Genomic DNA, 17,299 nt, shown 5'->3' with positions numbered 1-17,299 from the left:
GCAATGCCATGTCAAAGGGAAGTTTTATTGTACATCTTAAGGCCTGAAGAAAGTATATTTATTGATTTTTATATCATCATGTACATATTTGGAGGAAACAGCCAAAAAAATATTTTGTTAGGCAGGATACCTGTGCCAAGTACAACAGAACGTTTGCAATGTAATACAGAATTAAATGCTATCTCGGGAGCATACAAATACTATAAGAAGTTTTAAACCTTTAAAAAAATATTAACCAGAAACTGCATCAGACATACCAACAAACTACATTGTTAGCATAAACATGAGCCAATTATTTTTTTTGTTTTTTAAATGCAACCTATTTTTAACTGTGTGACTAATTTCATGCATGTTTTATGTTTTTTCAGGTTATTGGCACAAATCCCATGCATAACAATATTAGCTAAATACAAGTGAAGGAAGTAAGGTCAATTCCATAGTATTTCCATAAACAAATTCTTACTCCCTTTAGAATGTGTGAAGCTTATTTAAGAAGTTACTTGAACAATAACATGAATTTGTCTTTTAATAATTTGTGATGACACTCTGCACTTTATTCAGGAAATGGTGCTTCTTGAGCCTTTCTTTCTGTATTTTTTGAGGACAGCTTATTCAAACCACAGACTCACAAGCTCAGCTTTGGTTGTTGTTGCCTATACTCTGCCATGCTCAAGGTATGTTGCTGCTTTACATCTTCAGCCAGCCTATGACAGGATGTGCTTTCGATGAGTATGTAGAGCACAACAATATCTGCTGCTTTTAACAACTTATCCTAAGTCATTGTTACGAGTTTGAGGGCTGGTGCTGGTTGCCCTGAACCATTATATAGGATTGCACCATTTTTTTTCACCAGATTTGAAAGTGGAAGAGAAGGGAAATAACACTTTGTAGATGGAGGTGGTGTGCTTTCTCTTTCCTGTGGCACCCATATGGTCCAAAGTTAGTCCTTTCATGATGCATCACATCCCCAGCAGACACTGAGGGAGCCGAAATGAAAAGTACAGCCCTTCTCTTGAAACAGGTATAGGCACTTCAGTATGGGCCACTACAGCTGTTTGGCAACATCCAAATACATAGCTTCTCTCAGAATCATAGAACAATCTCAGAAATTGCTCCAGCAAGGGTTTTACAGTGTAGATGTGAAACTGAAGTGCAGTGAATCTTTGAATCCTGTTCACAACAATAGAAGTAAAGTTAGGCATAGACCAAAATTATTTACACGGTTTTGGAGAGACCTTTTGTTTGCTTTTTTGAAAAAGTTTTCCATTGTTCCCGTATCACGTTATTATTTTTTCCCCTTTCAAGTTGAAAAGTAGTCCACACGTGGTTATTTTCTTTCCCTGCTTAATATCATAAAAGCACACCATTTGAAGCACCTTCTATAGTTGGAATCGATTGTAGCTTAATCTTGACCTGGCTGGTCAGGGATGACCCTTTTTATACTTGTATGTGCCAATTAATATGTTGCATCATTAGGAAACACACCTGACACTTTCAATACAAGAATCAGAATAAAAAATTGTAGTTATGTTTGGTCATTGTCATGTACAAACTGCACACATATTTCTCTACCAACAGGAATATGGAGATTTGGTGAAGTTACTAAGAATTTACGATGTAGGGCACAAAGCATTTTCATGGTAAGAGTAAATAAAACATACTGAAATACTTCAGTACATGCAGCTTCCTCTCACCATATTCTGTCTACCCATATTTGGTACAACTCTTGCAGAAGTAATTTAAGGGCAACAAAATGTCAATATACTTTTTTTTAATAGGTTGAGATGACAGTGAGTTTTGTTTTACTTATTTTTGCTGTGCTTTTTGTTTCAGACCTGTATAGTTACAAGTATTTTGCCTATAGTTGGATAGAAATTTTAAACTGTGGAAAGTAACTGCGTTTGCAATGTCATAATTTATAAAGAGACACACAAAATGACAAAGGAAATACAAAGTCTTTTAGAGGCTGCCCAGTGAATTCTCTCTGAAGTAAGTTTAAATGTAGGAATAGTTTAGCAAAGAAAAAAAATCTATTTGCAATGACACTGTGGCAGACAGGCTAAAAAGCCTTCTGAAGCATTATGCATATACCTTTGTAAACAGCTCAGCACCATTTCCATCACACCTTAAAGGCAAGAATAAGTCTTTTCAGTTCTATGGAGAAGGACAGTATCACAACCTAAAGAGAGCTGTGCAGCATCTCCAGTGAATGAGGTCACTCCCCACAGCTATGAGAAGCGGCTGGTACTTCTATCCCATGCATTAAGTTTTAGGAATTTAGAATATATCCATGCTGTCAGAAGCTCTCATTCCAGTTATGTTTGTGCTGGACTTTTCACATGCCTCTTAAGCTTCTGCACTGGCTTTTTTTTTCCGACACTGAATTCTGCTCTAGCTTTTGAGTGTCTGTTTGGCATCACTTGGAAATACAAGGCTCCCAAGTTACTAACTAGCTGTCACTCATTGTCTTATGTTCTTGGTCTTCACTATGTTTTCAGCTCTCCTCAACATCTTGGAGCTTGGTTATTTAGCTGAGGTAGGGAGAGGTATGGATTTAGGATTTAAATGGATAGATATTTGCACTTCCAGTTGATCTAATACCCACAGATGCCACATTGGACAGTATAACAGGCTGAAGTGCTGTAAATCTAACGGGCACCAAGGCATAAAAGAATTCATACTTTTTTTGCTCATACTGGTCCTTTCAGGTTTTGAATGCTCAAGGAGTGCTGATAATGTAAATTAATATGTAGAGAGATATAAGTCTGAAGAGATTAAACTAATTGCTGATCTACCTTTTAAGTGTGAAGAAGAGCTCGGTAATAAAATATCTTGCAGGACTGGCAAAATAATCCTATCTCAGTTTTAACAGCGCTATTTAGACAGAATTACCACTCACAAACCAGCAGCAGTGACAGGTATCATTCGTGCTGCTGTACTCTACGTGAGGGATGGTTGGTTTACACAGTCAGTTGTATTTATTTCTTACTCCAAAGTTTTGGTACCTGCTGAAATTATGTAAGAAAAAAATGCCTATAACTGAGAGAATGTCAATGGAAAAACAGCAGACTGAAAAAAAACCAAACCAAAAGGTAATTGCAAGCCTGTAATTCTAGATGAGTCTTCAACATTACAAATCACAGTTAAACGAAGTATCCAGACACCTAATTGGAAATTCAGTTCCTCCTAATAATGTATTAATCCCATTCAACCTGTCCTCAGCACAGAAGAAGATCAGGTATCATTACTGATTACTTATGCAAGGTAGGCTGCTAACAGAAAAGGAATTAAAATATTCTCTTGATCCTGCACAGTGAAGTAATTCATTGGCACGAAAGTTCAGTTCAACTCCTAAATTCAAAATGAAATGTCAGTTGAGTTTGGTTTTTTAAAGACAAAAATATTGATAAATACAGAAAAAACACCAGAATTATTGCCCTTTGTGTTCCACTGGATGTTTGATCACTCAGAAGCTGGATACTGTTTGATTTACCAAATGGCAATGTATTGCCAGGAAAAAAAAAAAGCCTTTCTCTTTTACTTCTTCACTGATAGTGCCAGATACAGTTTTTCTTCTAGGTCCTTTCATGATGAAACCCAAAATGCTTTTGATTTTTTGAATCCAGCTTTATCACAAGGACACGTTAGAGGACCAGTTTGAAGATGAAGTTGTGCCAAAGCCGTGATCAGCTATTTAAAGAGATTCCAGGCTACTGTTTGTTTTTATGAGTTCATACTACTGTGGTGTTTGTTGTAACTGAACAGAATTTCCGCAGTTACCAAATATGCCTTAAACAAATTACCTCCCTGTTTTTCTCTAGAAAATGAGTACGCATTTTAAGAAGGGTAAAGAAATTGTCCTTACTAATAGCAGAACTGAGTAACAATTAAAGGAATGACAAATGCTGGGGGGGTTTCCTTTTTAAAAAACATACAAATATTCTTAGGCAACTATGAAATTTTGTTGGCAGTCAGAATACAAGTTCAGGGCTCCTCAGTACCAGAGAGACATGGAGCTCATGGAACAAGTCCAGTGGAGGGCTACAAAGATTGGGGGATTGGAGCACCTCCCTTATGGGGAAAGGCTGAGGAAGCTGAAACTGTTTAGTCTGGAGAAGATAGGGGGACCTTATGAATGTCTGTAAGTATCTGAAGGGAGGGTGTCAAGAGGACGAAGCCAGGCACGCTCTTAGTGCTGCCAAGTAATAGGAGAAGAAGCAATGAGCAGAAACTGATGCACGGGAAGTTCCATCCAAACACAAGAACTTTACTGTGAGGGTGACAAAACTCTGGAACAGATTGCCCAAAGAACTTGTGGAGTCTCCCTCACTGGGGATATTCAAAAGCCATCTGGACACAATCCTGGGTAATGTGCTCTGGCGTGACCTGGCTTGAGCAGGGAGCTTGGACGAGGTAACCTCCAGCAGTCCCTTCCAACCTCAGCCATTCTGTGATGCTCCCAAATAGTAGAACGACACTGTCAGTGCTGAAATACCAGCATCAAAACGGTTTTGATTGTTTGGTTAGGTTCAGATATTGATCTAAATCAGTCTCTTAAACGCACTGGGGGGTTGCCAGCTATGACGCACTGGTTATCAAACCTTCCTGTCTCCCTTTGCCCGGCCCTACACCGCTCTCTCACGATGTCCTTTCTGCTCCAAGCAGGGTGCTCCGCTCCGGCCGAACGCGCCCAGTTGCGGCTGTGCCCTGGCGGCGCTGCAGCGGCGGGCACACACTAAATGCTGTGTGCTGTGTGTTCGCAGGCGAGGCGGGCACACTAACTGTGTGCTGTGTGTTTGTTCGCAGGAGAGGCGGCGCCCGGCCCGGCGCAGCAGCTGCCGCCGGCGCTCCCAGGTACGGCCCGCGGGGCCGCCGGGCGGCGCTGTTGTGTCGCAGAGAGCCGCGGCTGCGCTCGCTCCTCCCGTCTGTGTGTCTGTGTGTCCGTGTGTGCGTCCCTGCGCATGCATCCGCCGCGCGCCAGCATCCGTCTGCGTTAAAAGTCTGTGTGTGCCTGCACTTTGTAGCCCATTTCACTCTCTGGCATGGGGGGCGATTCCACCATCAGCGTCCCTTTTAGCTGCATTACTTCCCTCTTGTTATGTTTGAGGTGGGTATTTTGAGTCAAGCACCTACTTTAATGCACTTGACTAAGGAGGAGCTTACCTGCCTTGGCTGAAATAAAAGGCATATGGATTTGTGTGATGAGATGGTTTGAATGAATTTTAAAAGTGATGTTCAGTCTCACTGTAGGAGGAAAAGGGAAACTAATTTATCTGAAAAGTTTTTTATCAAGCTCATTCTTTTTGCAAATTTTAATACCCTACATCCTGACTATGGCAAATAGAGTAATAGATGAGCAGATCTGAATGGTTTTGAATTATATATGGAGCCATACTTCTGTTCTTCTTGGTGTCTTTGTCCTTGTTCTCCATATAACTATGAAAGCTATTCTTTTCCTCTGTAGGGACCAAACACGACAAGTCATCAGTTTTGTATGCTTTTTTTTGCATCAGCTTTGAATTTTTCATACAGTTTAGTACGGACTTTCAAAGTTCATGGTTCTCCCCATAACTTACTCAAGGCCTGACATTCGCTTAGCTTTCATTGTAAATCTTCTTCTATCCTGTCATCATCACATTTTACTGTATTATAAGCCCTTATTATTGATCACATTACATTTGAATTTTTCTTCTTCTTTTCAAGACATCACATGTCTCCAGCCTCTGCACTGCAATACCAACTGGTCTGTCCCTTTTCCCACTCCCACTGTAGTTTTCCAAATGGTTTTCAAGCAGAGCATTTGTAACCCTGGGATTATCCCCAGCATTGTTAGGAACTGGCAAGTAGTGAGCCACTTAGAAGTCAGCACATGGAGGTGATGTTGTTCCTTTTTGCCTCAGAAATTGATATATTTTTAGTGAATGAAATCCTGTGCATCATTACTGTGAACTATTTATGCATTTTAGTGAGCATATATATATTTTTGAGACCTCCTACACAGCAATGTATTCTGACTACTGCATATGTCAGGGATCCTTAGATATTTGTTCTGTGTGTTTCATAAGCATGTATTTGACTTCCATGCTTATGGAGTTTCTTCAGCCTGTTTTATATAGGCATTAGGACATGCTATATGCTCATAGATGTCCTGAGATTAGAGTTCTCTAATGTTCTTTCAAGGAGGCATAATGTCTTTGTCTGAGATTGACAGAATGACCGGATGAAAATGAGTTTTGATTCAGTGATGTTCTCAGGTTGCTGATTAAGCTGCTAGAGATGGAGATGAAGTAGTTTAATTATTAAGTGTAGTTTATTGCATTTTATCATGCATTTTGATATACATGGAGGATAAGACTTCTAGTTTTTTATTTGTTTGGGGGATTTTTTGAGGAATAAGCCAAAATTAGAAACTCTGTCAAATTACCTTCTTGTGAGGCTGTTGAGTGAGGAGAATGTATCATGCTGCTTATTAAGAAAGATGTATAATCACTAAGACACACAACGGAGAAGACAAAAATGGCAGTTGTGTCATTCTCCCAAGATCCTGGAATCTCTGCGTTGGTGCTACAGTGTTATTTCCAAAGTTATATGAGGATTGTTAATGCCTCAGAAATCAGTGCACACAAAATACATCTGAAAGACTTCAGAAGCAACATGGTGACTCAGTTAAGTGTTCTTACAGCAGCTTCACTTAAAAGCTGGACTTGATTCCTATGGGTCCCTTCCAACTCAGAATATTCTGTGATTTGTTAAACTTCTGTCGTGGGAAAATCATTGATTTTTTTTTTAAGGAAAACACTTATGATTAGTCTGACTTCTCTTTCAGCTTTCTTATTTACAGTTGTAAAAATGGTGACTCCTCTAGAAATTAGAAAAGCCTATTACAATCCAAGAATTCTGCTTTACAACTTGCAACACACTGTAATTATTCATAACTGCTGTTCACAGAGTTGGATTCAGAATAAAAAATTAGTGCTTCCTAATGATAATTTTCCCATATTTTCTTATTCATGCAGAAGAACCAGGTGCATCCTAACCTTTCTTCTTACTTGTGTATAAAACATAGAGGTACAGGACTTTTATCACTTATGGTTTACTGTATCTCTACTTAGTGTCACTGTATCTTGTATTGCTCTTATTTTTCATATTCATTATATACTTTCTAGGCCATGAAACCAGATTGTTCAAAGCTCTTGGTGTTATTTGAGCAAATTCCCTTTTAGGACAGTTTTATTGTGCCATACACAAAATCTTGGTTTTTTATGCAAGCAATTGCATATTTTGTTCCTCTAAACTGTGGTCCATCTTTTGACATGTAGCTGTTTGCAGTGGCCATGAGGACAATTCTCGGTGTTTACAATTTCCTATTGTGTTTTGGACTTTTTTTTTCCTTATGGCTGAAAGACAATACAGAAGAAAAAATCTTTACAGATAATTTTTCCATTGTTTTACCAAGATTTATTATTTCATGTGCCTGGATTCCTCAAATATATTTGAAGCATCCTTCTCTCAATATTGTCAGTGAGATTTTTATCACATAATATGCCTATTTGCAAGTAGAGTGGGTCAACTGCAGGTCATGAAGTGAAGAGTATGTGAAAAACACGCATTGCTCATTTTTAACTGTTATTGTTTTTTTAATCTTGATCCCATGTGGAAGATACCCTCTTTTTACTAGATTGGGTAAGAGAGACTATTTAGTGTGGTCTATACATGATAACTATTTTTCACTGAACTTTGCTCTCTACACCAAATGGATTTTTTTTTATGTTTAGCATTTTTATTGGCTGCTCTGACTTAGCTGTGTGAATTGCTTTTATAAATGCTTTATTTGCTAAAATACGTGATTCCATCTGTTCCAAAACTATTTTTAGTTTACCTACTGCAGAACCACACTTCCATTATAAATTACCACTATGAAATGCATAAAAAGTCTCCTTCTTACATAAAGGCTACTGTAAGGATAGTTGTGTTGCCAAGTGACATGATTTTATCCTAAAATTAGAAATCTTCTAAAAACATCCTTGTCACTGAATTATTTCTGCTGTTTGTAGTGCAGTGTTTTCTCCTTTTCCATCTGTAGGATTAGTTACAAAATACATGATTAATGCCTGTTCCATTTCTTTTTAAAATGTGAAGGCAAAAGTTATGTGAGATCTACAACAGCTTCCATCTCCTGCACTTTGAAGGAAGCTGTTCAGACTAAGTGGTAGGCAGTAAGTGACTGGAGGAGAGCTGGGAAGAAACAGAAAAATGCAGTTGAATGAAGTTGGTGGGAAGTAAAGAATATATAAAGAAAAAAGTTAGACTAAGGAAGTTGCAGAAGAAGAGGCAATTGGAGGGGTCTGAAGAAGAGGAGGCAGACAGGAAAGTCCACAGAAGCAGGAGAAGCGCAGGACAAAATATGCAGGAGCATCATGGGAGAGGTGATCAGAATAAGGCAACAAAGACTGAAGGCAAAGGTGGGAAGCAGTTTCTTCTAGCAAATGTTGAGAATATTATACCTAGATACTTTCTTGGGTTTTGTCCATTTATTCACATGTGATATGTGTTTTATTCTTTGCTAGTTCAATCTCTTCGCATTTAACAGTCTTTTTCAAAGAGCTTATTTCAAATAAATCTGTGTTTATTCTCTTAAGAAACTATGAATGATTTAATTGCAGAGGATCGTGCTTGATGCTTTAGATGGCAGCATGAAAACACAGAAAAAAAAACAAAGGAAAAAGGGAGAACATAAACAGACTCATCAGAATACCTGTTAAACAGGAAACAGCAAGCATTCCTGAGCAATAGCTTTATGTGGTACTTAACTTTTTTCCAGAATGGAAAACTCTAGAATTTCATTGAATCACTCTGGCTTGACTTCATCATACACATGATAGAAAGGTATTTTAAAACTAGCACACATCCTAAAGCAAAATTTTCTTAATGAAAGTTAATGAAAACTGACATACTGGGGGTTTTTTTGTTCTAACAGAAACAAAACTTTAATTTAAATATTTAAACTTACTTTGTGAGCCTCAACTGGAATAAATGGTCCTCCTCAAAGACTGCCTGACTGCATAGATTGTCATGGTGAACCACCCCAGGCTTCTACTCAGATGTCATTGCTATGCCAGTGAACAATGCCAGATTCTTTTAAAAAGCTCCATGAAACAATAACAAGTAACTATTGAGTAGACTTCATCAGAATATCTGCTAGGTGGAGGTGGCCTTAAAATTTGAAGCATGAGAACTTATATTCTTTCCCAAACTTAACTTACTTTTTCCTATTGTAGTTCTAAATATTGTCATCTAGATCTTCGGTGTCCAGCCCTTTCTTGGAATCTGAAGTTCTTGTTCTTAGCCTTCTTTGCCAAGTTTTAGGGTTTATTTGTTGGGAGAAAAAAGTACTTCCATTGTAGTGTTGATGAGATCAGACTTTTTTTTAATATGAGATGGTACTTTGCTCATCATGCCTCACAGGGCAGGAAGGTCCGTGGTCTGTGGATATAATAGGGTATATATACTGAAATTACATTTTTATATATACATAGTGCAGCGTGTATATATATATATATATATATATATATATATATATATGCGCTATATAATGTGTGTTTGTATATATATCTATATATACGCACTAAAATTTTTTATTCTTCTCTCATACGAAAATTAAGTTCCATGTGAGAACAGTCCTTCTGTCTCTCAGTGCATGCTGACACACTTAACATTTCATTCTATGTTATCTGTGAATCTTGGTGAATGTCAATTAAGACAAGCACATTTTTACAGGGAAAGGAAACTGCCCACTGATTAACTCTTTTTGTTATTTTATACTTGCTTTACAGGCCAAAGTTCAAAAAACATTAGTTCATCTCCAAGCATAGAGAGCTTGTCTGGAGGACGTGAATTTACAGGATCTCCACCTTTGTCTGCATCCAAAAAGGATTCCTTTTTCAGTACCATCTCCCGCTCCCGTTCACAAAGCAAAACCATGAGCAGAAAAGAGTCGGTGGGTTCTTTTAACTTTTTTAAGCTATTTTAATGTCACACTGCATTACTTGTTAGAGACACTCATTTCTCCCATTCATTGAGCACTTGGAACTGTTTCCCTAAGCACACATTAAAGGCCAAAGCAGAAATAAGCTATTTTAACTGTTTCTCTTGAGTGACATCTCCATTATGGCTTCCATCCCATAATCCTACCTGAAAAGAAACTGTGAAAGTGCCTGTTGCCTCTGAGAAGGAGGGAAATTCTGTAAATTTGCTTTCTTAGACCTCTACTGTAGTCCTGAAGTTAATAAACTGTTCAGTAGGAAGCACGAATGCTTAGCAGATCCAAACATGTCCATCTGTTGTCCCTGAAATTCCTAAATACATCAGAGGTTTCCCAGTGTCTGTAGCTTCTGTAGTCTGCAGTCACAGTTCTATTTCTTGCACAGCTCTGACCTTCCATTTGGTCACAAGAAGCTAGTATTTAAACAGGTTGTTCTCATCCAAGAAAATCAGCTCTTATTATGGGTTTGTGCCAAAACAGTTCTCATCCTAGGAAAGATATTTTAGGAGCACTACTTTGATAAACATTGTATGCCATGGAACATGAGGATTCCTGTTTATTCTATATACACATTCCCCATTATCTCTCTGCTGATTAGAAAACAGTTATGTAGTAGTTGTAACAAGCTGTATTTTTTTAAAGCGAAGGCAAGTAGTTTTCCCCATTCCTTTTTCATAAATGTATGCTCATGGAACTTCCTATTGATTTCATTAAACAGGAATTGCAATAGCCAAGTTTCTATGTTACAGCGTTCTTCAGGTGTTCAGAGCTAAATATTACAGAGAAATTTAACCTGAATATCTAGTCATTTTTTTACTTTAAACAGCAGAATCTTTATTCATAGTCACATCATGTCTTCAATTGAATATTCAAAATATTCTAACAAAATGCACAAGTTTGGGCAACTTTGTTCAGTTTTTGTTCACTGAATGAGAATATTTAATTCTTGTTCCAAATTCCTTAATGTTGTCTAAAGACAAGCTGTGTTTTGTGGTTAGTCAGCACAAAGCTGTAATTTTGGTTTGTGACCATTTAAAACATACTGAATTTAATTTAAAGCTAAAACAACAACTAATTATGTCTCTGCTTGTCCTCATAAGTTGAAAAAAGTAAATACACCAGTATTGAAATTTTCTTCTTAAGTGAGTTAGCAAGATCTATATTCAGTTTTTGTTTTCAACTCTTATCCAGGCCAGAACTTGAGGGTTTTGCACCATTAGAGTTTTAGAATAGTTTCTCGGTTCTCTGACAGGAGACAGGAAAATTTGCCATTACAATATCCATACTCAATTAAAATCCATTAACGATTAACATGTTTATCGGGTAAATAATTTGCAAATATTGGAATATTATATGAATGTTTTCATCAAGAACTTGAGACAAAAATATATTCATTGGAACAGATTTGTTGTCCTTATGATAATTTTCAGTGTATTGGTAATCATGATAAACAAAGCAGGGCATGAATTTTCAAAAGAATTCTTTGCACTGTGATATGTAATTTATATCGTAGTATTTTATGATTAAACAGCTAGGAAAGGTTTTTAGGCTACCAAAATCTATTTCCTTGTGTTCAGTTTTTGACTGACCTGTATTATAGGAAAATGGAATTTGTAGCAGATCCAAGAGGAAAAGGTTTATTTACATCTGTTCTCTTTTGCTCAAGACAATGTTTGGTTTTTGTTTTCCTGTAAATTTCATACCTTGTTTTCCGTGTAGAGTAGAAAACCCCAAAGTGTTCTTCCTGAAGTCCCAAAATAGTTGAATCAGAACTCTCCAGGCTTACAGCTTCATTTACAGCTGTTTTGGAGGCAGAATACTTGAAAACATAATGGATTCACACCTTTGTTTTATTTATCAAACTGAACAGGTTTACATTTTTAATCTAATAATTACACAGATTATGTTGTGAACTATTGGGAAAATTACCTTTGTTGGAATAAGTCCATGCATCAATCTCTTTAGAATAAGGTGATTTTAAATCAGTTATTCTTGGTGCAACAGGTCAAAAAGGATCCATTTTCTCTTTATCCTTGTGTTTCTAATTAATGCCCTTCCTAAGTAAAGTAAAAATGGAATACATACATAAAAATACATCCTTCAACATAGAGTTTTAAAAAGTGATTTTCACAGACCAGAGGGCATTACTGTAACAGTGTCATGGGATGAAAAGGAATATCATTGTCACAGATCACTCCTGAAGTAATATGTCCAGTGCTGGGCTCCCCAGTACAAAAGAGACATGGACATACTGGAAAAAGTCCAGCCAAGGGCCATAAAGTTGATGAAGAGACTGGAGTGTCTCTCCTACGAGGAAAGGCTGAGAGAGCTGGGAATGTTCAACTTGGAAGATAGAAGGCTCAGAAGGGATCTCATCCATGTGTATAAATATCAGAATGGAGGGTGCAGAGAGGAGAGAGCCTGGCTCTCAGTGGTGCCCTGTGACAGGACCAGAGGCAGTGGGCACAAACTGAAATACAGGAACATCAGGAAACTTCTTTTCACTCTGAGAGTTACTGGGCACTGGCATAGGTTGCCCTGGCATGTTGTAAATTCTCCATCCATGGAGATACTCAGAAGGCCCCTGGACACAGTACTGGGCAGCCACCCATGTTACATCGCCCTTCTTGAGCAGGGAGCTGAGACAGATGAGCTTCTGAGGACCCTTCCAACTTCAGCCATTCTGGGATTCTGTGAGAGGATAACCTGGAATGTGACATCTGAATTCTTTCTTTTTCTAAAGCCAGTCCAACACTTTGAACTTCCTCTCTGAGAGTTGTGATCAAAATTGATACTTAACTTGATTCATTGCCTTCAGGAATAGGGTGTGACCATTTCTCATACTTACGACATTTGAGTTATATTTATTCTTCTACATATTTTTTCCCCTCAAGTACAAAGATCAATGGAGTGACTTTTTTACTTCTGTTGTTAGAAACAGATGTCCCCTCTTCTATTTGGTTAAGGAAATTAATCTACAGCCTCAGGGATGAATGCACAATATCAGATCATGTTTTGGCAGCCCATGGCATTGTGTTGTTTCTCATGGTACTGTTGAGTGCCACTCAGCTGTATGTTAATGTGAGGTCCACCAAATGGTTTTGAAAGTCTGTTTTGTGCTAGGCATTGAGGTGGCTCCCTATCCCTTTGTATCCTTTATTGCTTTCTGACAGGAATAACTTAAGTTTAAGTTTATGGTACTGTCTTCCCATAAACAAACACAAGAATTTTTAATCTGTAATGCACTCTGGTGCTCTTTATCTTCTGGCTGGGTCAGGCGTGCTAGAATAAAGTCCTAGAACATATCCTTTCATAGCTTGCTTTTACTGCCCTCTCCTTCTCAGCAGAGTTGAGAAATAGGGTGCATTTGTGGTCCATTTATTTCTCATTATGTTTCATTTATGTCTTCATCAACCATTAAAGACAGTCTACCCCTCTTTTTAATAGCAAAACTGCTTAGATGTTGATTCTGGCAAATATGGTTGGTTGGTCCCAGTTTCTGGCTGAATATTCTGCAAATAGCTTTCAGGCATAGTGATGTGCCAGAGAGGACACTTTTGAGCCAAACAATATAAACATCTTTAAAACTTTAATTAAAAAAAAACACAGGAAAAGATGGTTTTGCTCAAAATAAAGGTTTGATTTGGAGAAACTGTATGTTTATAACTAAATTTCTACATAAAAGGTTTCAAGTTAAGTAAAATCAAATTATCCATTTGGAAAATACACTAGTTAAAGAATTCCCCACATGGAAACATTTCTAAGGAAAATCTGGAGCAGTTTATTTTCTTTACTAAAATAATTGACAAACATGGTCAATCAGAATCCATATTTCTTAGCAAAAATATCCTGATCAAAAGTGTCATGCATCACACTGGTTTTGATTTCACAGACTTTTTAATTAAATCAAATTTGACAACATATGCTATTGTCCCCACAAGCATGTATAAACAACTGTTACTGTCTGTGATTTACATAGCCAGTCTGACTGATTTGGAGTTAGTTATGAATACCCCCACAGGTTAGAAAATTAACGTATGCCATTATTTTCAATTGAATAGGCAACTGCTCTACTGATTTAGGAACCTAATTTTAAGCATACCAACTTGACAATTCCACTCAAGGAGAAGTGGTATACAAAAGACAAAGAGGTAGTAAAATAAATACTAGACAACCACATAAAAAAATCATGCATGCAAAAATTCCTTTGAAAAAGAGGATGCGTTTTGTACATGGTACACTTCTTGGAGTCATTTTTTATTCCCATATGTCTTTTCTGTGGTTGTTATTTTTAAAATATCTTTCAAATGTTTTGAGCAAAATTCTTGTCGGTTAGTATTTACCAATGCCAAACATTTATTTGGAAATACAAATTAAATGATGAAATGTCCTTTTTTCGTTAGGCATCGTAAAATGTGCCCAGAATAAGTTAGTGTCTGTGTACAGCAGCCAATTCCTTGATCAGTATGTTGGATTTGTTAGGCCCAAAGTTAAAGACCTTGGTTATTGTCAATGCCAATAAGTTTAACAAACTTTAGTGTCTTAATATTTAACTGCAGTTAGTAGTTAGTACTGGAGGATATATGCTTTCCTTATTCTGATGGTATTGGACAATTCAGACACCTGAGAGGTGCAATTTAGTCAATACTTCAGTGCTATTAAATTTCAGATGCTGACAGGTCACACAAACAGACTTTGTAGAAAAATCTCTGAGATATTTTAGAAGTATGATTCTTTTCTTGCTTGCCTTCCTTAGGTTCACATGACATCCTGTACCTCAAATGAAAGAGCTGAAAACAGTACAAGAAAAAATAAGTTGCTTTTTATAGTTCTTATTAGAAATACTTGCAAATTTCTTATAATTTAGTAAAACGACAGCTGCATGCATGAGTGGCAGCTTTGAATCCTAAAGCTCCTTATCTTTTTTGGAGTGATTCATTTCAGGCAAAAGAAACTGTACTGTGATAAAAACAGGAAGTTAATTGCTTAGGAAAAAAAAGATGAAGAAAACTCCAAGTGGATCTGCAGTGCTTTTTCTGTCATATTACGAGCAATAAACATGTATACAGAGCAGATCTGTGGGGCCATTTGGAGGATTTTAAAAATGTTAGTATAAACTGTTGTATTTCTCTGGTACAAAAGATTCAGATACGTGCAGCTGAATAGTACTTGCCAGTAACTTCTGCACAGAAGCAGAAGTCAGTAAGAATTTTAAAAATTATTGGGCAGCCCTACAAAACTGTCAAGAATAATTTAAAAATTACCAAAATCATGAACTAATGAGACCATCAGCAATGTTTACAAAAGGATCAAAGTGACTCAGGAGACAAGACTTCACAGCAGTCATGTTACCAGCAGCAGGTACAGGACTTGCTCTGTGCATCTCTTTCCATACATTAATCATGAAGTTAATGTTTCAGCATCCCAGTCGCAAAGAAAAACATACCCAAGGATCTGTGTTGGTAGTTTGAGCTGTCCCTCTTTCCTTTTCAGTAGAAATCTCATCTCTTTATCCCGCTCGTCTAAGATAACACCACAAAATTACTATCCATTTCTGAGAGATCTGCACTGAACTCAACCAAAAAATGGATGGGGGTGAGAATCATCTTTCTAAATCAGACTATTGTTTTACTTGGGAGGTTTTTGAGTGAAGAAGGTTTCTGTGTTTGGAAGATTTTTTTTCCCACTGAAATAGATGGTGGTATGGTTTAATAGCTTGATTCTTATTTTTAATTGTTTTATTAAATGAAACAATTTCCTATTAAAACACCAAGATTTTTACTTCTGTTATTTTAACAATGTCATATAAATAGTGTATATTTACAGCCCCTTCATAATCATTATACTTCGATTTTACCCTCCTTAAACTCTGAACAATGTAATCAGAGATTCTAAAACCCCTAGATAAGTGATCCTGCTCTGATCTACATCCTCAATCATGTTAGGAATCATAAAAAAGGTCAAACACATCCAGCCTGACCAGGGGAAGATTTAATGATACTATTTTTCAACTGATGCTTCAGAATTTAAATGAGTATGAGTTTAACAAAGGGTGTACTTTGAGAGGACTGTGTGTAAGTTGAACTGTGTGTATTAAAAAGCTTATTCAGGTAGCAAAAAAAAAAATCAAGAAGCATAATTATGTAAGTACATCACACCTATTTAACTCTTCAAACAAGATTCAACCAAATACTTTAGCAATATAACATTGAAGCATGGAGCATCAATTTTATTCATTGCAGAATGTTTATGTATTGATCATTCCATATCCGTACCCATATGCATTCAAAAATACTTCTCACATTGTTTCAGAGAGCTCAAAAACCATAAAATGGTGAGTTTATTTCCCCTGCTCGTATTTCTCTTACATTTGCCACAGTGGGCCTTTGCAGTCCTAAAGGCCAGCAATGTGTGTACCAGATGGGCAGAAAGCCTGTCAGAAGTGATAATGAAATGTAATGGAGAAAATGGCATTCTTGTTTGCCTGTGTTTCTTTTTAACTATTTCCAAAATATTTGCAGTCATATCATCTAAAATAATATATCAGTTTTATTACTTATGAAGAGATACTCCAATATTCTTAAATCAAAAATCTCAACACCAGCACGTAGAGAAACTTTTTATCAGCATTTCTGTTAAAAGGGATAATTTCTAGAGTACCCGACATCTCCTTCTGTTCTCACCTGTTCCCTTATAAAGTGAATTACTGCCTATTTTCTCAGTTGTTCAGTGCCTACCTATCCACAGTCACTTATGCACAGCTTTTTGCATTCCATGAATTTTGCAGATTTTTATGATTTTCATTGTTAAACTGTCTCTTGGCAGTCTCACAGTGCAGTGCCAGCAGTGGACTTGTGCAAGCAGTAGGTAGATAAGTCTTCCACATCTTGTGTCTGCTTGCAGAAGAGGTTTCTTTACATCCCTGCTTTCTTTGCCTCCAGGCAGGAGCTTTCTTCATTAGTCATATTTATCCTTACCCATCTTCCTGCTAAGGAAAAATGGTCTGAGTACAGAAGTCACGTATTTTTAAGAGAAAAATGTACCCAGGTTAGATGATGAAAACAAGTCCTGCTTGTGCTTCAGTAGTACAGTTGCTGATTACTAGCTCTGCAACAGTGAGGCTGGTGCCACCTGGAAGCTGTTCCAATAATAGGTTTGACAGTGGGAGCTGCTTTGGAAAATTTCCAGGTTCGTAGTCCTTTGCCACTGATATCTCCAGGCAAGGTGTGAGGTGGCAAACTAAGCTAATTCCAACAG

General features: G+C 37.2%; 1 protein-coding gene across 6 annotated transcripts in view; it reads left to right on the top strand.

Moving 5' to 3' along the window:
* Window positions 1-17,299, top strand: part of TBC1D5 (TBC1 domain family member 5) — a 313,509-nt gene that overhangs the window by 262,196 nt on the left and 34,014 nt on the right. For 4 of the 6 annotated variants that reach the window (XM_071561054.1, XM_071561057.1, XM_071561052.1 and 1 more), the window contains 2 exons: window positions 4,807-4,854; window positions 9,834-9,997. In XM_071561054.1, coding sequence (XP_071417155.1) covers window positions 4,807-4,854; window positions 9,834-9,997 — 212 coding nt within the window. The remainder of the gene's footprint in view (window positions 1-4,806; window positions 4,855-9,833; window positions 9,998-17,299) is intronic. The other 2 variants (XM_071561058.1, XM_071561056.1) reach the window with 1 other exon arrangement.

The sequence above is a fragment of the Pithys albifrons genome, chromosome 7, assembly GCF_047495875.1.
Source record: "Pithys albifrons albifrons isolate INPA30051 chromosome 7, PitAlb_v1, whole genome shotgun sequence".
Lineage (NCBI taxonomy): Eukaryota > Metazoa > Chordata > Aves > Passeriformes > Thamnophilidae > Pithys > Pithys albifrons.
This window is presented reverse-complemented; position numbering and strand designations above follow the sequence as displayed.